This window comes from Loxodonta africana, chromosome 7 (genome assembly GCF_030014295.1).
Source record: "Loxodonta africana isolate mLoxAfr1 chromosome 7, mLoxAfr1.hap2, whole genome shotgun sequence".
In the NCBI taxonomy this organism is placed as follows: domain Eukaryota; kingdom Metazoa; phylum Chordata; class Mammalia; order Proboscidea; family Elephantidae; genus Loxodonta; species Loxodonta africana.
The window spans coordinates 113,801,647-113,825,125 of NC_087348.1; the positions used below are offsets into that span (position 1 = coordinate 113,801,647).

A 23,479-nucleotide genomic window follows, 5' to 3' on the forward strand; every position below is an offset into this window, starting at 1 on the left:
ATTCATCAGCCTATGGGCACCTTGGTTGCTTCCACCTTTTTGCTACTGTAAATAGTGCTGCAATGAACATGGCTGTGCATATATCTGTTCATGTAAAGGCTCTTATTTCTCTTGGCTATATTGCAAGGAGTGGGATTGCTGGATCGCATGGTAGTTCTGTTTCTAGCTTTTTAAGGAAGCGCCAAATCGATTTTCAAAGTGGTTGTGCCAGCAGTGTGTAAGTGTTCCAGTCTCTCCTCAACCTCTCCAACATTTATTATTTTGTGTTTTTTGCGTTAAGGCCAGCTTTGTTGGAGTGAGATGGAATCTCATTGTAGTTTTGATTTTTGTTTCTCTAATGGCCTGGTGGCGTAGTAGTTAAGTCCTACGCTTGCTAACCAAAAGATCGGCAGTTCAAATCCACCAGGCACTCCTTTGAAACTCTATGGTGCAGTTCTCTGTCCTATCGGGTTGCTAAGAGTCGGTATCGACTCGACGGCAATGGGTTAGTGGCTAATGATCATGAGCATTTCCTCATGTATCTGTTAGCTACCTGGTCTTCTTTAGTGAAGTCAATGGCTGCTTTTTTGAAAGCAGATCAACAAGCCTTTCTTCTGAGTTGGTTTACTTATGAAGCCTCCTTTCACAGATGAATAATATTATTACTTATGAAAATGATCAGTCATGCCAACTTGTGAAGTTTTTAATGCACCATAACTGACCTCTGGCCTCTCTACACAAATAATACCTTTATTTCACATTATCAGTGGGTAACAAAGCAGTAGTCATTAAGAAATTTCTTTGATAATTTCATTGGCGTAGTGGTTAGAAAGTAAAAAAATGCTTGTAAAAACCCTTATGGGACATAGAGTCCTAGATATAAAGGAGACAGCCACACGTGAGTTTTAAATAAAGAGATTAAGGATTAAACCTCTGTTCTGTTTATCACAGGCTGGGTTATTCAGATACATACTTCTGCTAAAAACAACCAAACTGCTACATCAAACATTAAAAAAAGTAAAATAAATTCTTAAGAGCACTGAAGAGCTGATAACACAGTAAGCAATCAGCAGGCCAAAACTGAAGGAAAGTTAAAATTTAGGCAAGTGGAGTCCTTTAATCAGAGAACATTTGTCAATCTGGAAGATGTTTTAAGATCAGTTTTGACAGGACGAAGGAGACAGCAACCATCGTCCAGGGCCTCCCTAGGGCAGGAACCTAATGCATTTTCTCCCTACCGTAAGCTGAGACCCCAGGAGTTAAGGAGAGTAGAGGTAAACGAACTTTGCATAGACATATCATCTGTTGGCTTCCCTCACCACTCAAACTGTTATTTAAAAAAATTTCAAGCCTTCAGAAAAGTTTAAAGAATGGCACAATTAATGTTCAAACGCCCTTTATCTAAATCCAGCAATTGTTAACAACTTGCCACATTTGCTTTCTTTCTCTTTAAATATCCTTTTTTTCTGAACAAATTAAAAGTAAGTTGCAGATGTGGTGACATTTCGCCTCAACTTTAACACTTATCAGCTTGGATTCTTTACAAAACACCATGCTGCGCCCTTCCTTCCCTCCTCCCTCCCTTTCTCTTTTTTTCTCCTCTCTCTCTCTTCTTTTCTTTCTTCTTTGGTTTTACCTTAGACCTGCCAAGACGAGAACACCATCTTTCTGGATGCCATCTCCCAAATGTCAACAAAGGCAGTATGTTTCCGAAGCCAAAAGATCAGGATCTCAGTTGGCTCTCCTCAAGTACTGAATAATCTTTGAGTAGAAATATAGCTACAGAAACTCTGGTAAGAAGGTACCTTAAGGAGTCATTTAATCTATCTGATGTTTGAATCCCTTCTCCAATGTAAGTTGTCATCCAATAAATGTTGATAAACTCCCCATGATAGAGTGTCAACTCGCTTCCTCCTGGGACAGTTTATTCTATCTTTATATTAATTAGAAAGTTTATTCTGTACAATCCAAAGGCCCTCTACTGAGATCCAGTAGCTAGGCTTCGAATTGTTCTTGCTCTGAGAACCAGTGTAGTGGTTAACTACTGGTTCTGGAGTCCAGAGAATGTGGAACTAATCCAAGCTCTATTACTAGCTGTGGAACCTTGGGTAACTTACCTAGCTTCTCAAAGACTCAGTTTCCTTCTCTATAAAACAAGGCCAATAATAGTACCTACCTCAAAGAGTTGTTAAGAGGCACACAGTAACTGTTGCATAAATGAGCTATTATTAGTACTATTAGTGGTATCATTAACCTTGGGCAAGTTGCTTAGATCAGTTTCCTCATGTGTAAAATGAGGACGTAGGCAAAGTTGTTCTCAAGTCTTCAAGGTCCATTTTATCAGATAATAAACTTAAATTAGCATTGTTCTAGCTTTTCCCATTCATCCTTATCGGGTCAAGAGTTTTCAATCTGGAGGCCATGCACAGGCTTCACAGTGGTTCCTAAATCCCTTGAAATTGAGTCCAAATTGCATATACTTGGGGACAAGAGACATAGCTTTCCTCAGATTCACTAAGAGAGTCTATGACCCCAAATAGATTGAAAACCACTGCCTTTATATAAATCAAGGCTAGTCCATCTTTCAAGCTATAGAACTTAAACTATAGAATGACCTGAATCTTTCCCACGTTAGATATCCCAAATTCCTTTAACCATTTTGTATATTATATTGTTTCTAATCTGAATGGTGATGTACAGTTGGTATCCTTCTTAAAATATAGTTCCAAAGATGAACACAGCGTTCTGGGCATGACAGATCTAATTCAGCAGAGGTGGAGAACAACTTTGTGGTAGAGACTCACTATTTCTATTAAAACAGCTTAAGGCATCATTAGTTTTGAACAGCTACGTTGCTCTCTTACCTTACTGGCCCAAGTCTTTTTTACTTGGGTTCCTGCTAAAGTCACATATCTCTTAATTTAATACAGTCCACATGAGTTCTCTGTACTAATTGTAGAGGAAAGCAACATGGAGAAAGAAAATAAACAATACCTTAAGAGGCAGTTCCATCTCTTTATTTCTTGATCACTGTTGGTAAACTGACCAACTGTCCCACTTTTCTATAACTTACTGATCCATTTATAAAAGGGAAATAACAATCAAATTTGTCTAAAGGTATTATAAAAATAATTTTTATGCCTCATCCTCTTCAACAGCTTTGATGAATGCCAAAGGCTTTAAAGATAAATTCTCCTGCGATCCTAATAGCCCCTTCGATTCCACAATGATGGCAGCACAACCAATGAGTTTGCTAATGGGGATTTCCTAGGTCTTCCTGGTTTGGAAAATTACCAATAACTGCTGGATAATCACCAGCAGCCTGTACTTACCATCTAAAATGGACATATTTCTAGATGATGCTGACGTAGTGGGCTTGGAGCTTCTGCTTCGAGAAGCTGTCGCCATACCAGTGCCTAATGTTAGAATAATGAGCACAATCAATATATGATCCCATCAAGAGATAAGGATTTTATTTTTTTAATTAAAAACAATACTAAAATGAAGTTTAAATAGTTATATCAAAACACAGTTTAGTTGTAAAAAGCCAAAGATACATATAAGAAAAAACATCTAGAGTCTGAACCAATGAATTTTCAGAGCAAATTCTTAGGCCACATTTGTTTCAATTTATTCCAATTAAAATCTAAGGAAAAAAGTTTGTAAATGTAAGGATAACTATCTCTGGAAGATTAGGATTTCTCTCCCTAGAGATTTTTAACTAAACCACTATCCATTTTACCAGCTTATAATGCCTATGGTTAAATATTTATTAAAAATGGTCTTAAAATACTCCTAGGAATGGATTTGTATAATACATTAAGAAATGACTAGATTCTATTATTTGGACTACTCAGTGACAAGAAGTGTCTCATTAAATACATTAATGGAAATTAATCCTAATGACTAGTTTTAGAAATCAAATTGTTTGAGGTAAGCTTTCCTTTTCAAAGACATTTTACCAGGACCACTTTTAAGCATGTGGGCACTTGTAACTTATGACAGTAACAAAAATAACCATTTTTATGATCTGAGATTTTCTTCCTGCTGCCAATGGCCATTAGTTAGGCCTTTTCCCTAACAGCTCATATTGGCCTTACTACTACTTTGGACACGTGAAAGTAAATATGACACTAAATGTACCAAAAGGCACTGTGTCAGAAACACAGTGAAGTTCTTTAAAAAATATTTGTTAAACCCTGGGTGGCACAAAGTTGGAGGTTAGAACCCACCCAGAGGCACCTTGGAATTAAGGTCTGGTGATCTGCTTGAAAATCCAATGGAGTTCTACTCGGCACACTAGGGGTCGCCCTGAGTTGGAATCGACTCAACGGCAATTAACTACAACAACCGTAATAAAAATCCTATGTGCGTGTTGCCATTCATAAGTTTAGTAAAAGGTATCTGTCAAAACTATTAAAGACTGACTTTATGTACTATAAAAATAAACTTTTAAAAGATTTTATTTTAGAAATTAAAACCCATAGTTCAATTCTGACAACAGGTAGGCAAAGTCTGAATACATGCAGAATGTTACATTCATTGCTAACCTCTTCCTCTCTGAGGCTCTCCCCTTGAGGCGGAATTCTGCCCTCTTCCTCCTCTTCGACCTCTTCCCCGGCCTCTCCCTCTGTTGGCTGCTGCTGAGTTGCTATCATCAGAATCATCAGCCATCTCTTCGGCCAAATCCACACTCATGAGGTCATCAGCACTGACGGCAGAAGCAGTGTCCTCTAGCTGAGATCTGTGGGCTCTGGCCCTACTCATAGCCTGAGAGGGATTACAAGACAGTACAGATTAGGAGGTAAAGCAGCACCCTAAAAATCATTCAACTAGTCATTCAGATGAAAATCTGGTAATGCTAAACTGCCTATTGTTGTTGTTGTTAGGTGCCATCGGGTCAGTTCCAACTCACAGCCAGTCAACGTACAACAGAACAAAACACTACCCGGTCACGCGTCACCTTCACAATCGTTCCCGTGTTTGGGCCCACTGTTGGAGCCACTGTGTCAATCCATCTCCCTGAGGGTCTTCCTCTTTTTCGCTGACCCTCTACTGTACCAAGCATGTCGCCCTTCTCCAGGCACTGGTCTCTCCTGAAAACATGCCCAAAGCACATAAGACGAAGTCTTGCCATCCTTGCTTCTACGGAGCATTCTGGCTGTACTTCGTCCAAGACGGATCTGTTCGTTCTTCTGGCAGTCCATGGTATATTCAGTATTCTTCGCCAACACCTTAGTTCAAATGCATCAATTCTTCTTCAGTCTTCCTTATTCACTGTCCAGCCTTCACATGCATATGAGGTGACTGAAAACACCACGGCTTGGGTCAGGCGCACCTTAGTCCTTAAAGTGACACCTTTGCATTTTTAACACTTTAAAGAGGTCTTTTGCAGTAGATTTGTCCAATGCAATATGTCATTTGATTTCTGGACTGCTGCTTCATAGGCGCTGATCGTGCAGCCAAGTAAAACGAAATCCTTGACAACTTCAGTCTTTTCTCCAGCTATCATTACGTTGCTTATTGGTCCAGGTGTGAGGATTTTTGTTTTACGCTGAGGTGCAATCCGTACTGAAGGCTGTTTTTGAGCTTCATCAGGAAGTGCTTCAAGTCCTTTTCACTTTCAGCAAGCAAGGCTGTGTCATTTGCATATTGCAGGTTGTTAATGAGTTTTCCTCCAATTCTGATACTCCATTCTTCCTCATATAATCCAGCTTCCTGAATTATTTGCTCAGCATAAAGACTGAATAAGTATTGTGAAAGGACACAATCCTGATGCTCACCTTTCCTGACTGTAAGCCATGCAGTATTCCCTTGCTGTATTTGAACGACTGCCTCTTGGTGTATGTACAAGTTTTTCATGAGCACAATTAAATATTCTGGAATTCTCATTCTTTGCGATGTTATCCATAATTTATTACAATCTACACAGTCAAATGTCTTTGCATAGTCAATAAAACACAGGAAAACATCTTCGTGGTATTCTCTGCTTTCAGTCAGGATCCATCTAACATCAGCGATGATATCCCTCGTTCCACATCCTCTTCTGAACCCAGCTTGAATTTCTGGCAGTTCCCTGTCAATGTACTGCTGCAACCGCTTTTGGATTATCTGCTGCAAAACTCTACTTGCATGTGATATTAATGATATTGTTCAGTAGTTTCTGCATCCTGTTGGATCACCTTTCTTTGGAATGGGCACGAATATAGGTCTCTTCCAGTTGGTTTGCCAGGTAGCAGTCTACTAAATTTCTTGGCATAGGTGAGTGAGCACTTTCAGCATTGCATTGCTTGTTGAAGCATCCCAATCGGTATTCTATAAATTTCTGGAGGCTTTTTTTTTGCCAGTGCTTTCAGTGCAGCTTGGACTTCTTCCTTTAGTACCATCAGTCCTTGATCATATGCTACCTCCTGAAACAGCTGAACATCGACCAAATCTTTTTGTACAGTGACCCTGTGCATTCCTTCCATCTTCTTTTGATGTTTCCTGTGTTGTTCAATATTTTGCCTACAGAATCCTTCAATATGGCAACTCGAAGCCTGAATTTTTTCTTTAGTTCTTTCAACCTGAGAAATGCCAAGCATGTTCTTCCCTTTTGGTTTTCTAACTCCAGGGCTTTGCACATTTCACTGTAATACTTTGTCTTCTCGAGCCACCCTTTGAAATCTTCTGATCAGCTCTTTTACTTCAGCATTTCTTCCATTCTCTTTAACTACTCTCAGTTCAACAGCAAGTTCCAAAATCTCCTCTAACACACGTTTTGGTCTTTCTTTCTTGTCTTTTTAACGACCTCTTGCTTTCTTCAGGTATGCTACCCTTGATGTCATCCCACAACTCGTCCGGTCTTCGGTCATTAGCGTTCAACACATCAAATCTATCCTTGAGATGGTCTCTGAATTCAGGTGGGATATACTCAAGGCCATACTTTGGCCCTTGTGGGCTTGTTCTGATTTTGTTCAGTTTCAACTTGAACCTGCATATGAGCAACTGATCGTCTGTTCCACAGTTCTGACTGACGATATTGAGCTTTTCCATGGTCTCTTTCCACAGATGTAGTCAACCTGATTCCTATGTATTCTATCTGGCGAGGTCCATGTGTATAGTGGTCGTTTACGTTGATGAAAAAATGTATTTGCAGTGAAGGAGTTGTTGGTCTTCCAAGATTCTATCATGTGATCTACAGCATCATTTTTATCACCAATGCCATATTGTCCAAATACCAATCCTTCTTGTTTCCAACTTTCGCATTCCAATCACCAGTAATTATCAATGCATCTTGACTGCATATTTGATCTATTTCAGATTGTAGAAGTTGGTAAAAATCTTTAATTTCTTCATCTTTGGCACTAGTGGTTGGTGCATAAATTTGAATAACAGTCCTATTAACTGGTCTTCCTTGTAGGTGTATGGATATTATCCTATCATTGACAGCACTGTACTTCAGGATAGATTTTGAAATGTTCTTTTTGACAATGAATGAGATACCATTCCTCTTCAATGTCTTCCCTGCATAGCAGTCCATATGACTGTCCAATTCAAAATGACCAATACCAGTTCATTTCTGCTCACTAATGCCTGGGATATCTAAACTGCCTACATTATTATTTTTCACTAATCATGCTACAAAAATGTAAAAAAGGAGAGAACCCCCCCCCCATCAAATTCAATGCCTACGATTTGTCAGATCAGTTTATAATAACCCACTGCCATGAAATCGATTCTGACTCATAGTGACCTGATAGGACAGAATAGAACAGCCCCAGAGGTTTCTGAGGCTGTAACCTTTACAGAAGACACTGCCACATCTTTCTCCCTCAGAGTGGCTGTTGGGATTGAACCACCAAGCTCTCGGTTAGCAGCCGAGTGTTTAAGCACTGCCCCACCGGTGCTCCTTTCCAGTTTACAATAAGTTTACAATACTACATGCGAAATAAAACCTTCCAAAAAGGTTTAACAAGATAAAATTTACACAGGATTAGAGCTTTTGGAACTGGAGGGAATACTGGCAGTCACCTGTAACTCAACATCTCATTTATAAAGGATTTATACAATGAGCTCTTAATAAATAACAAGAAAATACCACACACACACACACAAAAAAACCCAAAGTTATCTTTGAGTAGTGAAATTTTAGGGTGCTCTTGTATTCTTCTTTATACTTGAATAGTGCAAATTTTCTATAATAAACTTTTTCTAAAATATTACTTTTGCAATCAAAAAACATGGGCTATATATAAGCGTATATATGATAAAAAGAATTACAGCCTGTGAAAGAATAAAAACCTTAGGGCCAAAAAAATGCCACAAAATTTTAACTTGATGAGAAAATGTCCAAAAAAGTTAAGAGACTTAACCAAATACTCTGACTGACTTTAAAATGAATATCAAGATTTCTGACTAGAAATGACAAAATAAATCCAATTCTGCCCTTATATTTTCTCTTAAACAAACGTAACAAGGAGAACAAAAACAAAACACAATATATTTTCAATGAAATTAGAAAATAGCTCCAACTCCAAAACAAAAAATCTATGATAAAGAGTTAATGAATATCATGAATATTTGAGTGGCCACAGGGTCGTTATGAGTCGGAGTCGACTCGACAGCGACAGGTTTTTGACCTGGCTAAGGCTGAAAGTTGAGATGTATGTCTCTAAGTTTCTGGCAGTGTAGAGCTCTCCAAAATTGATACATATTCTAGAAAGCTATGACAACAGTCCCTCTTGCTCGGAATGGTAAATTCTGGGTCTGAGAATAGGAGAGTACAACATTTTTAAGCTCTCTGGGATATCATGAAATAAGGGGAGCCACGGCTAATGGGGAGATGCCAACAAGGCAAAAAAAATCCACTGTCATCCAGTTGATTCCTACTCATAGTGACCCTACAGGACAGGGTACAATTGGCCCATAGTGTTTCCAGAGAGTGGCTGGTGGATTCAAACTGCCAACATTCTGTTCAGCAGCCAAGCTCTTAACCACTGTGCCACCAGGGCTCCATGAACAAGGCAGGCAGGGGAGAATTGGGAGTGGGATGGGTGAGAAGTCAGAGGTAATCAGCTTCATGAAGGTGATCTTGCTTGAAGTAACAGCTAAACCACTACAATGAAGGGTTCAACATGGGATTACAGTGCCATGCACGTCAGGCTAAGAATGATTTTTACAAGTTTAAGGAGTCCTTGGGTGGTCACTATGAGTCAGAATCAACACTACAGCAATGGGTTTGGTTTGGGTTTTTCTTTTTTTGGTTGGTGCAAACAGTTGCATGCTTAGCTGCAAAAGGTTGGAGTGAGTATCTATCCAGAGGCACCTGGGAAGAGTGTCTTAGTGATCCACTTCTGAAAAATCAGCCCTTGAAAACCCTATGGAATACAGTTCTACTCTGACACACATAAAGGTCGCCATGAGTCGGGATCAGCTCGATGGCAGATGGGACCAGTTTTTTAAAAAAACAAAGAAGATCATGTGACAGAGACCATATATGACCTGCAAAGCCTAAAATATTTACTCTCTGGACTTTTACAGAAAAAGTTTGCCAACTCTATGTAGACCATTAATATTTTTGTTTGTTTATTTAAACATGAATTAAAATTAGAGAAAATACTTCAGAGTTTTTCCATGTGAACGAGGGACTTTAATGCATAATTTTTTTTTTTTTTTCATCTAAATGGAAAGGCTAATGCCTTTCTCTGTTTGTTTCTTTAAATAATTTAAGCACAGTACTGGGATTCATATTCTGAGCTAAGTGATTCTGCAAAGCTGGTAAATTAGAGCCTGGGAAAGTCTTAACTCCACTACTCAAGTCCCAAACAGCATGCTGAGAATAAAAACAATCTACAACATAATATGTCAAGCTGGAAAATCACCTCAGAATCCGATTACCTGCTAAAGCCTTAAAATACAGTTGAAAATCTAAACCCAAAGTTCTTTCTTCTGAAAAACTCCCATTTGAAATTCGTCCTATGCCTTCCTTGTATAAAATAGTCACTCTTATTTTTAAAGCTTTAAAAGACTAATAAAAAAAACTGAGATTAATGGCTTTAAACCCACTGTAAAGAAATATTTCCGTAATTTGTTAAACTGAAAACGTTAATTACGCTGAAGCTAGAAGATTCAAGAACCAGGAATCATTTCTTTTTAGTATACATTCTTACCATTCAGCAAACTCTTTTCTACTTTAAGGGCAACTTGTAAGATGAATAGAAATATAATAAATGTGGAAAATAATCCTTACTCTGTTTTTTCTTCCTCTTAACTTTCATTAAAAAAAAAAAAAAAAAAACCTGTAAAATGTAGAACAGTTGCATCTATACTTGTTATGAACCAACAGGGATTTTGATGTACTGTATACCAGTTCTAGAAGCTTTAAAACTTCACCCCTTCATTGGCCATGAAGTGAATTAGTATTTTAACCTAAAGTTTTGATAGAACATAGTGGGGTGGAAAAGTCTAGACTTGGAGGCAGAAATATTCAGGTTCAAATTCCAGCCCCACTATGTGACCTTGATTGGTCTCAGCCTCCTCATCTATAAAATGGGAACTGAGACGGTATAAGCAAGACACCTCACAAAAATAATTTACATATATGTCATTTCCCTTTCTCCCTTGAAAATAACAAATAAAATCAAGTAGGTAATCAGTTCTGTTTTTCCCAATACTCTTATTTGGGAAATGACTTTGACACTGGGAATGGTGAGTATGGAACTTAGTGGACGGTGGTAGCTTTTAGTTCCCTACTAAACCAGTTGCCAGGTGGTAGCTTTTAATTCCCTATTAAACCAGTTGCCATTGAGCCGATTCCAGTTCATGACGACCCATGCGTGTCAGAGTAGAGCCGTGCTCCATAATGTTCTCAATGGCTAATTTTTCAGAAGGAGATTGTCAGCCCTTTCTTCCAAGGTGCCTCTGGGTAGACAGGAACAACCAACCTTTTGGTTAACAGCCGAGAGTTAACCATTTGTGCTACCCAGGGAATCCTAGTTCTGTACTGAAGGCTATTAAAGACAGGCACAATGTAGCAGCGGGGTGGGGGCAGGGGGACGCTGTGGTCAATACTTGCACTAATGCTAGTAATGTTGGTTTATGTTGAAAAATACCCTGTGTTTTTCCGTGGAGATTGTATAATTAGTATAAAGGAGAAGAAATCTATGAAACTTAAAAGTAGACATTTAGATTATTCTAGCATATTCTTTTCAGGGAAAGGCAATTAACTGAGTTACTACAGTGAAAACTGTGAGACCGAGAACTCAATGAGACTGCCTTGTTTTTCCGGGTCTCACAAGTTTTCCACCTTTGACATGGTGCAGTCTTATTACTTCTGATGGTTAAGGTTGTGTATCAACTCAGCTAGGCCATGATTCTCAGTGGTTTGCTGGACGTATGATGCTGTGTTAACTTCCATGATGTCATTTGGTATTATGCAATCACCTCCATAATTGTATCTGCTGTTCAGTAGCCAATCAGTTGAAAGGGTGTTTCCTTGGGTGTGTGGCCTGCACTGAATGTAAGTGCGTAGTCTGGCAAGGCTTGGGGCCTTTTTGCTCATGCTGGATCCTGCAGCTGACTCCTGTTCATCTGACCTCCAATTCTTGGGACTTGACCTAGCAGCTTACCTGTGGTCTTGCCTGTCGATCTTGGGATTCATCACTTTTTAACAGCCTGGGAGCAAAAGCCCTGCTCTCTGACCTGCCGATTTTGGGTCCACCAGTCCCTGTGGCAACCTGAATCAGGAGAAGCCTCTATCCTGACCCACAGACTTGGGACATTCCAGCCTCTACAACTGTGTGAGCCATTTCCCGGATATAAATTTCTCTCTATATATTTATATGCTTACTGGTTTTGCTTCTCTAGGGAACCCAGCCTAAGATACTACTTCTCTATCACTTGTTTTAGTGGAAATATCTGAGTTTTCCTTCTCTGACCAGTTTCCAACTTACAGAGATTTCGGCTTTTGCAGGTTTTACTGCATACTCTTTATCCAAATGAACTGGGACACGATTTTGGGCAGGCGGCAATTTTCTCCCTCTATAAGCACAGAACATCAAACTTTTGTAATAAAACAAAGGAAAGAAAAAAGCAACACCTAAAACGTCATTTTTCTGGCCCCTAAAATTCCAGATAAGTGGCATTATTGGATCGGGTTTATAACTGGGTCCAAAAAGCCTAAATAGCTAGTACAAAATGCCAGATGATAAAGCAGATCAGAAATATACTTGGAGGTTTTATTAAAAAAGAAAGAAAAGCCTTTGAGCTGTCTCAGTCTCTAGAGACGGTACAGAAGTATTTTTGACAACTGATTTTTTCCTGTATCAGGGTCTAAAATTCCTTTTGACATTAAAGACTGTGTTATTACCTAGTAATCATCAATAGATCAACTCCTGAACAGGGATTCATTTGAAGAGCTCAGGAGAAAAGAAAACGTAAACTAACAGTCATCTCCTTAAACAGGAGGCTTTCTCTTTCTGGTATCTCAGATATTTTTACCTAAGGAGTGTGCCTAAAATGAGGCAAAAACTATTATTTGAAGGGGGTGGATGGTCCTATTAATTCGTCTTTTATTATAGCAGAGAAAATAGAGGAATTTGTCAAAGTTAATATGAGGGATGTGTTTCAACTCCTTCGAACTCACTAACCGTCAGCTACTGTTCAGAAATACTGAGGAAAATGACCATGGACTAGTGGGACATTTGTACTCATTGAGAGAGGGGGAAACTTCCAGCCATGAAAAGCTTTAATACTTTCTTTACACATATATCTGTCTCTCCTACTGAACTGAGACTCCCTTATGGACACGGACTGACCTTTTTCACATCTGTGAAGATATACACAGTAAAAGCCCATTTACGTTCAACAGTTTCTAGACATAATGATGAGTGACACTGGCCACATATCTTTTCCATATCTGTATTCCTAATATAAGGCAGAATACCTAATCCATGACAGGCACCACACAAAATGTCTGCTGAAAATAAATAATTTATAAAATAGCTTTTAAATACCAGGTAGCAATCATAAAACATGAGGGACAATTAGAAAATAAGAAAATACATTTTGATAATGAATTTGCCAAGTACCAGAGAGAGGCCCAAAATTTAAGTAAATGGTTGCTAACCTGTACCTCCTAAGAAGACAGTGATGGTAGAGCTCAAGCTAATTTCCACATTTCAAAAAGGCCAACGGAAATTCTCTGTATCTACCCATGAAAAGATGGCTAACCGGAACACTAAGTTTCTTCTTTTTTTACCTAAAATAACATTAGCTCAGTAAGGTAAGATCTTACTTATACTGATAAAACACTCTTTAGATTAATTAGGGCTCTTATTGTAAGCACCCCGCCCCCATCGCATTAAGTAAGTTTTAGCCACAAGCAAAAGAAAAAAAGAGCAGTGTGAGTGAGGCTAAGCTACTATAAATCAAAGACGGCCATCTACCACCCGCCCATCTTCCATCCTTAGCCAATGCCTGCCCATTCCCACCCACCAAATCTAGGTGGATTAACTGCTCTAAGTAAACCTACTAAAAAAAAAAATTTTTTTCTAGTTACTGTAATTTAGCAAACTGACATATCAAAAAGAAAAACCAAACCCACTGCCGTAGAGGTGATTCCAACTCACAGCAGCCCTACAGGACAGAGTAGAACCGTCCCACAGCGCTTCCAAGGAGAAGCTGGTGGACTTGAACAGCTGACCTTCTGGTTAGCAGCCAAGGTCTTAACCACTACACCAGCAGGGCTCCAACTGACATACAAGCGTAGGAATTTATAACAGAAAAATTACCTCTCGAACTTCATCATCTTCTTCATCAGTATTTCTTTGTCTGCTTTCTCTGAAACGACGTACCTAGATCATAACAGAGTAAATTGCAAACATGTCGCTTATATCAATTTCGTAAATATCAAGTAAGCGGCTACAACTAATTAAGAAATGCTTTCCATTATAACATAAAACCTGGAAAATTTAAGTACAGTTTTAGTTCACGAGTGATTGATAAACCAAATTTTCCCAGTGACTTACATTAAAATTTCAGAAATGTACCCTAGAAAACAAAAATGTACTGGCCCTGAGCAAACTTATATTACCTGCTGCCAAATGTTCTGTCACTGAAAAACGGTCTGTCAGACAGGAGAGAAAAAAAAGTCTAATATGCCTTCAGTGTTATACTTCAGTAGAAAGTTAAAAACAAAATCCAGTCTCCTTTAAGAAGCTTGAAATATTTATTACATTGCTCAAAACATTCCTGGGCATCTGGCTGCAAGATAGGTTGGAGGCCCTCTGAAATGGTATCTGAAGTAATGGACCCTGAACATCCATTTTTATCAACTGTCACATATTGAATGTTTACTGCTTGCTGACCATGGTCCAGGGACCATGAAGGATACAAAACTAAAAACCAAACCCATTGCCGTTGAGTCAATCCCAACTCATAGCGACCCTATACGACAGAGCAGAACTGCCCCAGAGAGTTTCTAAGGAGTACCTGGTAGATTCGAACTGCCAACCAGAGCAGAACTGCCCCAGAGAGTTTCTAAGGAGCACCTGGTAGATTTGAACTGCCAACCTTTTGGTTAGCAGCCGTAGCTCTTAACCCCTACTCCACCAGGGTTTCTGTGACGGATACAAGAGGTTCCTTTATTAGTGGTTCCTGCTCACAAGGCTCTTACAGTAGAGTTAAACAGTTGGAGAGATAAATGCCATTTATGCAATAATTTATTCAACAAATATTTATTGAGCGCCTACTGTGTGCCAGGCACTATTATAGGAACTGAGAATGCAACAGTAAATAAAATAGTAAAAAAAAATTCTGCCCTCATGGAGTTTATAATCTAGAGCAGAGTGGACCAAAGAATGGCAACAAACTAACTAAATTATAACGTATTTTAGGGGTGTAGGGTCAAGCATGAGGTCCCTGAGTGGTGCAAATGGTTAAGCACTTGACTACTGGCCAAAAAGCTGGTCTATAAAGAAGTCTATGAAGATTCCGTACTTGGCACTTTTGGTGTATTACACACCACCCAGAGCACTATTACGAAGTCTCTGAGGGGCATAAATGGTTATGCTTCCAGCTACCAACTGAAACACTGGTAGTTTGAAACTTCCCAGAGGTGCCTTGGCAGACAGGGCCGGTGATCTGCTTCCCAAAGGTCACAGCCTTGAAAACCTTAAGGAGCAGTTATCCTCTGCACTTTTGGGGTCACTATGAATCAAAATCAACACAGTGGCAACTAACAATAACAGGGTCAAAAATAAAGTCTCTGGCTCTCCAGAAGCAGGTGTTTGTCCAGACGGTTTTCAACCTGCATAACCGGTTAGGCAGCAGGACTTGATTCTGTGACTGTTGTTGTTAGGTGCCATCGAGTCAGCTCCGGCTCACAGTGACCCTATGTACCACATAGGGATGGCCTGGTCCTGCGCCATCCTTACAATCGTTGTTATGCTTGAGCTCACTGTTGTGACCACTGTGTCTGTCCATCTCATTGAGGGTCTTCCTCTTTCCTGCTGACCCTGTACTTCACCAAACATGATGTCCTTCTCCAGGGACTGATCCCTCCTGACAACATGTCCAAAGCATGTAAGACGCAGTCTCGCCATCCCTGCTTCTAAGGAGCATTCTGGTTGCACTTCTTCCAAGACAGATTTTTTTGTTTTTTTGGCAGTCCATTCTTTGCCAACACAATTCAAAGGCATCAGCTCTTCTTTGGTCTTCCTTATTCACTGTCCAGCTTTCACATGGATATAATGTGATGGAAAATATCATGGCTTGGGTCAGGCATACCTTGCTCTTCAAGGTGACATCTTTGCTTTTCAACACTTTAAATAGTTCTTTTGCAGCAGATTTGCCCAATGCAATGTGTCTTTTGATTTCTTGACTGCTGCTTCCATGGGTGTTGATCATGGATCCAAGTAAAATGAAATCCTTGACAACTTCAATCTTTTCTCCATTTATCGTGATGTTGCTTATTGGTCCAGCTGTGAGGATTTTTGTTTTATGTTGAGGTGCAATCCACAGTGAAGGCTGTGGTCTTTGATCTTCATCAACAAGTGCTTCAAGTCCTCTTCACTTTCAGCAAGCAAGGTCGTATCATCTGCATATCTCAGGTTGTTAGTCTTCCTCCAATCCTGATGCCTCGTTCTTCTTCATATAGTCTAGCTTCTCTGATTATTTGCTCAGCACGCAGACTAAATAGGTATGGTAAAAGTATACTGTCCTGATACACACCTTTCCTGACTTTAAACCACTCAGTATTCCCTTGTTCTGTCTGAACAACTGCCTCTTGATCTATGCACAGGTTCCTCATGAGCACAATTAAGTGTTCTGGAATTCTCACTCTTCGCAACGTGATTGTGACTAGAGGGACATAAAGGGCCCCCCCAAGAACTTCTGCCTCGACCCCTCCAGAAGGCATCTTCTGGCAAAGACCTGGGGAGCTTATGCTTGGATGCCTTTCAGGTCCCCAGTGCTTGCCTGCACTCTTTTTCTTGCTGTACTGGATCCTTTGCCTTTAAATAATAGCCTTAAGTGAGTAAGGTCAGTGGAGTCTTTTAAGTCCTTTCAGATACTTGAACTTGTAAAATCTTTGCAGAAGGTGATAAGCCTTTAAAGGAAAATAAAGCAGGAAGGATAGAACATGTTCAGGGAGGTAGGTTGCATGTAAATAGGATGGTCAGAAAAGGCCTGACTCAGAAAGTAATATATGAGCAAAGAAAGACCTTAAGAGATAGGAAACGAATCACGCAAATAACTGGGGAAAGATCATTCCAATCAAAGGAAAGAAGATGTACAGGGGCCCTGGGGCAGAAGCATAGCGGTTTGTTTGGGAAACAGCAAGGAGCCCAGTGTGGCTACAGTAGACGTGAAGGCAGAGAAATAAAGGAGGGTCAGATTGAATAAGGCTCGTGAACAACTCTAAGAGCTTTTTTCTATTTTTAAACAAGAAGGAGCTGAAATATGCTAGAATCACTGACAGATGAATTGAGGACAGAATGGGGAAAAGGAAGAACAAGAGCAGAAGCAGGCAGACTAGTTAGGAGGCTAGGTGAGAGATGGAACTGGCTTGGATCACTGGTAGTGATGCAGGTGGTGAGAAGTTAGTCAGATTCTGTATATACAGTGAAACCTGTGCGAGCCAGTTAACTCAACAGGACTGCCTTGTTTTCCTGGGTCTCACAAGTTTGATGCCTTTGATGAGATGAAGTCTCATCACTTTTTTATCACTCCTTTTAATGGAAAATACTTGAGTTTTTCTTCTCTGACAGGTTTCTACCTTACACAGGTTTCGGCTTTCACAGGTTTTACTCTATTCTAACAGTCAGGATACAGGTGACAGAAAAAAAGGAGTCAAGAATGAGGCTACCACTAGGTAGAGCAGGTTTGGGGGCAGGGAGTAGGGATTAGAAGTTTAGAGTGCAGCATGTGAAAAGTTTAAGATGTCTACTAGACATTCAAATTGAAATATCCAGCAGTTCAGACGTGAGGTCTGGGATAGACTTCTGAGAGTCCCCAATCGTCTTAGTTATCTACTGTTGCTATAACAGATATACCACAAGTGGATGGCTTTAACAAAGAGAAGTTTATTTTCTCACAGTCCAGTAGGCTAGAAGTCTGATCTCAGGGTGCCAGCCCAGGGAAAGCTTTCTCTCTCTGTTGGCTCTGGAGGAAGGTCCTTGTCATCAGTCTTCCCTTGGTCTGGGAGCATCTCAGCTCAGGAACCTCAGGTCTAAAGTATATGCTCTGATCCCAGTGCTGCTTTCTTGGTGGTGTGAGGTCCCCCTGTCTCTCTGCTGCGTCTCTCTTTTTTATCTCAAAAGAGATTGGCTTAAGACACTATCAAATCTTGTCGATCTCATTAGCATAACTCCTGCTAATCCATCTTATTAACATCAGAGTGATAGGATTTATAGGACAATCTCATCAAACGACAAAATGGTTGACAATCACACAATACTGGGAAGCATGGCCTAACCAAGTTGACACCTATTTTTAGGGGACACAATTCAATCCATGACACCACTGAACAGATGGTATTTAAAGCCAAGAGACTGGACAAGATTACAAGGGTAATATGTAGATAAAGAAGAAGTCCAGGGACTGAGTTATGGGGACTCCAACTTAAGAGGCTGAAGAGATGAGAGGCATCAACAACAGAGACTGAGAGCAGGAGAGGCAGAAAGAAACCTTCAGGAGTGGGAGTACAGGAAGCCAACGAAAAATGATTCAAGAAGCAATCAAGTTAGATTTAAGATAAGAACCGACACTGGACTTAGCAATGAAGGTCACTGGGGACTTGAACAGCAGACACTTCCCTGGAATGACCAAGTCAAAAGCCTGAATGGATCAGTTTAAGAAAAGAGAAGGGAGAAGAATTAGGGGGCAGCAAATGTAGAGAAGTCTTTGGAGTAATTCTGCTGTAAAGGAGAACAAAGAAATAGAGTAGTAACAGCTAAAGGAAAAAGTGGGATCAAGAGCATTTGGTTTATTGTTTTTTAAGCCAGGAGAAATAACAGTGTGTTATGCTTCGGCAGAAGGGGGAAACTACAGAAATAATTTTTATAAAAAGATTACATAGTACGTAATTGTGCTTTAAACCAAAACCAGTTACTGTTGAGTCAATTCTGATTCACTGCAACCCTGCGTGTTTCAAAGTAGGACTACCTGCCAGAGGGTTTTCAATGGCTGTAACCTGCTGGACGCAGACTGCCCAGGTCTTTCTTCTGAGGCACCTTGGGGTGGGTTGGAACTACCGATCTTTCAGTTAGTAGCCAAGCATTTTAACAGTTTGTGCCCCTCACGGTCTCACTGTAATGCTCTAGGTGGTGTGCAATACCAAACGTGCTAGGTGCTAAGTCTTCAGCGAAAAAGAGAAGACTCAGAGTAAAAATACCAGTAATACGTACTGGACAACCACCATGTAACAGGCACTATGCTGAGGACTTTGCAAATATTAATTCTTTTAATCCTTGCAACAATCTTTAAGGAGGTTCTATTTATATTCCCTTTTTACAGCTGAGGAACTCGGGTACAGAGAGCTGAGATAACTACCATAACCAGTGGTCACATGGTTGGGAAGGGTTTTGATTTTGAACACAGGTGGTGCGTGCACATGTGTGCACGCACACACACACCTCTCAGGAGTCGAGATACGACTTAAGGTACCGATGGTCATGTTTTATTTCTGCCACTTAACTGAAAAATTCACCATGCTAAAAAATTATGAACATACCACATTCAAAGTCATACAGTGAGTGATTTTAAAGTGTGGATTACCTGCCCTAACCCTGAAGGTACTTGATACTGACTAATACTAGTTGCAACTGATACCATAAGGCTTCAAGAGAGCCATGTTAACCAATTAAAAGCACTAAAATGAAAGCCAAAGGGAGTAAGTTTTTAGAATAATGTTTTGTTCTTCTGCTTAGAGGGAATATGAAAAACACAAATATGAACATAAACACTGATGATACGTTTGGAACATTTTCTTCCATTTTTTTATATGCACACACACATACACGTACTAAACATGTTAAGCATAATGCGGGTCATACTGTGTATAGTCTTGCATCTTTGGAATTCTTTTCCCATTTAACGTTATATAAGAAACATTCTTCCATGTTCTCCAAAAGTGTCATTTTTAATGGTTGCATACAAAAAAAGCATTCTATATTTATTATGTATGAGCCAACATTTATATTACCAATATATTTCCGATTTTCCTCCACCGTGGATAACACTAAGATGAGTTACCCCATAAACAAATCTCTATCTCACGATTATAATAATTTCCCAGGATTGAGTTAAAAAGTAAAATGTAAGCCTCGTGATATACACTGCCAAAGTGCTTTTCAACAAGGCTCCTATTGGCAGTGTATTAAATATTATTTTTTCCAAACTGTGGCCAATTTGACCAATAAAAAATACATTTGACTTTCTTTTTTTTTTTACCCTAGGCTAAATACCATTTTCATATGTTATTAGTCACTTATCTTTCTTTTATCAACCGCCTATTCATATTCTTTGTTCATTATCCAATTGAAATGTTTAGTATTTTCTTAAGACTAATATGGGCTCTTTAATACCATGTTAAGAATATCCACCTTTTTTCTGCCCAAATTTCTTAGAAATACTTTCTCCACATCCATCTTTTATTTCTGGTTTTTGACAACCTGACATGCAAATATTTAAAATTCCTATTTCGTAAAATCTGTGATTCTTCCACCACTTTTATGCTTAGAACAGAATGCATTTTCTAGATTAACTTAAAGTATCAAAAAAAAAAATCAATCAAAGCTTACTAAAAAATTGAAATGAGAAGAAATTTTCATAAGGTTCATTTTAAAGCATTTTTGGGATTTTCAAGAGAAGATGCTACCTACAAGAAATAAAACTGACTGACTATTCCAGATGTTTTCTAATTTAATCCTCACTGTATTATCCCAAATTTGAGAAGTTAAACAATTGTTCATCAGAAAGAAACTCAGAGCTACGCTTAAGGAGAGACTGTCGAACTAGATCTACCCACCACCAAATTAGTTACCTACCTCTTCATCGATTTTGTCTTCTACGGCATCAATATGACGCTCTTTAAGAAATCGCTGTGTTTTTTCCAACTGGTATTTCACTAATTCCTCTATGGCATCTTTTTCTTCCTTGTCTACAAATTCTTGTACAGCTTCACCCATTCCCCTTTCTGTTAGAAGTGAGAGCTGCACATTCTGCAAGAGAGACACAAATCACTAAACACAGAAAACAGTACCTGTTCCTTAAAAAATACTTATATATGAAGAAGGAAAATCTGTAGGATAATATTACCAGGAAAAAAGGCAAAAATTTACCGAGCTATTGAAAGGAAAAAAAAAAACAATTTAGTGAACAGTAATTAAATCTACTGATAAATATTGAGGGCTAGAAAAAGCAAAGACAAAACAAGAAAAGGGAGGAAAGTACAGAAGAAGCAAAAACACAGAGACCAGAAATGGCAGCTAACACTTAGTAGAAACTGGGTTTAGTTTCTATTGGACTCTTTAAAGATGGCCCTCTTGATGTTTCTATTAGGCCCCCTAGGAAGAATACTGGCCCCTAAAGATGTCCACATTCTAATTCCCAGGACCTATGAATACGTTACACAACAAAGCAGAATTAAAGCTGCAGATGGAATCGAAGTTCCTAACAGCTGACCATAACATAGGCAGGCCAGGGACTATCAGCATGCAATAGGGAGTCAGAAGAGGAAAGCCAGGGGGAGAGGTTGACTATGAAAAGATGGGCAGAGAGATGCAACTTTGCTGGCTTTGAAGATGGACAAACAGGGCCATGAACCAAGAAATGTGGGTGGCTTCTGTGAGTTCAAAAAGACAAGGACACAGATTCTCCCCTAGAGCCTCCGGGAAAGGAACACAGCCCTGCTGACATCTTGACTTTAGCCCAGTGAGACCTGTGTCAGACTTCTGACCCACAGAACTATAGAATAATACATTTGTGTTGTCTGAAGCCACTAAGTCTGGGGTCATTTGTTACAGCTACAGTAGGAAACTACTATAACCAGAAGGACTTAGAGTGGTACAAATCCATGACAGGAAGTGTGAGTGGTTTCATCATCATGTGGCTGAACTGTATTAGTAAAGTAACCCTGAAATTACATCCAGATGTGAGAAAATTAAATCCTGGACTCAGATTTTTATAGAAGAGATAAAAAGAAAGAAGATAACAACAACAACAAAACAGCCACAATAGTAAGTGTTCGTAACAAACCTTAATTAAGCACTAATTTTTCTCCATGTGTGACAACTATAAACGAATATAATTAACGGTCACCCTATTTGCTTCACAGAAGCACTGTAAGGATTCATTTTGTTTAAACCATCAATTAAGCATATCCTAAATTAAAATCTGTTATTATAAGATAGCCATTGTTTAACTGAGGTGTAATTAAGAAGTTACCTTCTCTGCGGTTTGAAAATACTGTTTTACAAGGTCTTCCACCCTGAGAGTTGTTCCTTCTAAAGAAGGTCTTGTGATAAGCTTCCCAAAGTTGATTTCTTCTCCTAGAAAAAAGAAGCCCAAAAAACAGTATCTCATACTATAATGTCACAAACTCATTGCAGATTGTGTCAACGGAGAAGGTACAGCACAAATTCATCAACGGCCATCATGGTCAACATGGTAAATTTTGAGGCAAAAACAAGCCATTTATGCTAATAGCGACAGTCAGGACTTCTTTTTCATATCTCCAAGTAGTATGTCTAGCCCAGATGCTCTCATAATATGGTCCACAGGCTTCTGGGCATCACCTAGACCCTGCCAGGGGGTCTGTGAAGCCAAAACTACTTTCCTAGTAATACTGAGACATTACTTGTCTTTTTCTCTGTATTAACATTTGCGGTGAAGATACAAAAGCAATAATGAGTAAAACTGCTGGCATCTTGGGATGAGTCAAGGCAGTGGCACAAAGCTGTACTAGCAGTCACCACCACGTACTCATATTTATAAAAAAAAAAAAAGGTTGCACTGACAAATGTCCTAGACGACAGCAAAAGTGATTGATTAAATCTCGGCCCTTGAGTGTGTACTTTTTTTTAACATTCTGGGAGACAAATGATAAACATGCGTAAAGCACTTCTGCGGCACTGTTATGCAGGATGGTTGTCTCCAGGAAAAGCACTCTGCAGCCATTTGAACTGCTGGACACGCTATGGTTATCCATACGTGGGTAACCTGGGCCGCTTCAAAGAAAACAACAGGCAGTGTTTCTTGCCAATAATAAAATTCAAGCTCTAGAGCAAAAATTAGAATTTTGGAAAATTTCTATCTGCTGAGAGCTTGGTGGTTTTCTAACATCTAAAGACTTTTTTGATGAGATAGATGGCAATATTTGTTAAGTGTAATCTTTTAATCTTATATAATCAACGTCTGGACCAAGACCTGCAAAACTCAGTAAACCACTGTTTTCCAAACGACCAACACATGATGTTATAAAATCCTGCATGGGTGAGCTCAGTTTTAAAGTAGAAGAGATACTAATGAATTTAATGTAAGAGTATGAACAGTCACCCTGATATGGTACAGATTCCTCGTTGCAATTCACCTTTAAGAAATTACCACTCATTGAGTTTTGCTGTAATATTGAAAAGAATCCATAATTATCTGAAAAGGCTATTAAAATATTCCTCCTTTTTCCACCTGGAGTCCCTGGGTGGTACAAACAGTTAACATGCTCAGCTGCTAACCTAAATGTTGGTGGTTCAAATCCACTCGGAGGCACCTCGGAACAAAGTCCTGGCAATCTACTTCCAAAGCCAATGAAAACCTTATGGGGTGCAGTTCTACTCTGATACACATGGGGTCACCACGAGTTGGAATCAACTTGACAGCAATTGTTTTTTCTACCTACCTTTTGTTTGAGAGAAGATTTTCTTCATATATTTCAACCGAAACAACATATCACGATTTTATTTTGGCAGTTTCTAGTGGAATGCCCCCAGCCAGGCACCTCCCCTTGGGCTGCTTCCCTGGC

General features: G+C 39.4%; 1 protein-coding gene across 6 annotated transcripts in view; it reads right to left on the bottom strand.

Annotated features, from left to right (window-relative positions):
* The window catches only part of MRE11 (MRE11 homolog, double strand break repair nuclease), an 87,796-nt gene that overhangs the window by 34,432 nt on the left and 29,885 nt on the right, over window positions 1-23,479 (bottom strand). For all 6 annotated transcript variants that reach the window (XM_064288830.1, XM_064288833.1, XM_064288832.1 and 3 more), the window contains 5 exons: window positions 21,907-22,010; window positions 20,508-20,681; window positions 13,752-13,814; window positions 4,530-4,749; window positions 3,312-3,395 (listed from right to left, as the gene is read on the bottom strand). In XM_064288830.1, coding sequence (XP_064144900.1) covers window positions 3,312-3,395; window positions 4,530-4,749; window positions 13,752-13,814; window positions 20,508-20,681; window positions 21,907-22,010 — 645 coding nt within the window. The remainder of the gene's footprint in view (window positions 1-3,311; window positions 3,396-4,529; window positions 4,750-13,751; window positions 13,815-20,507; window positions 20,682-21,906; window positions 22,011-23,479) is intronic.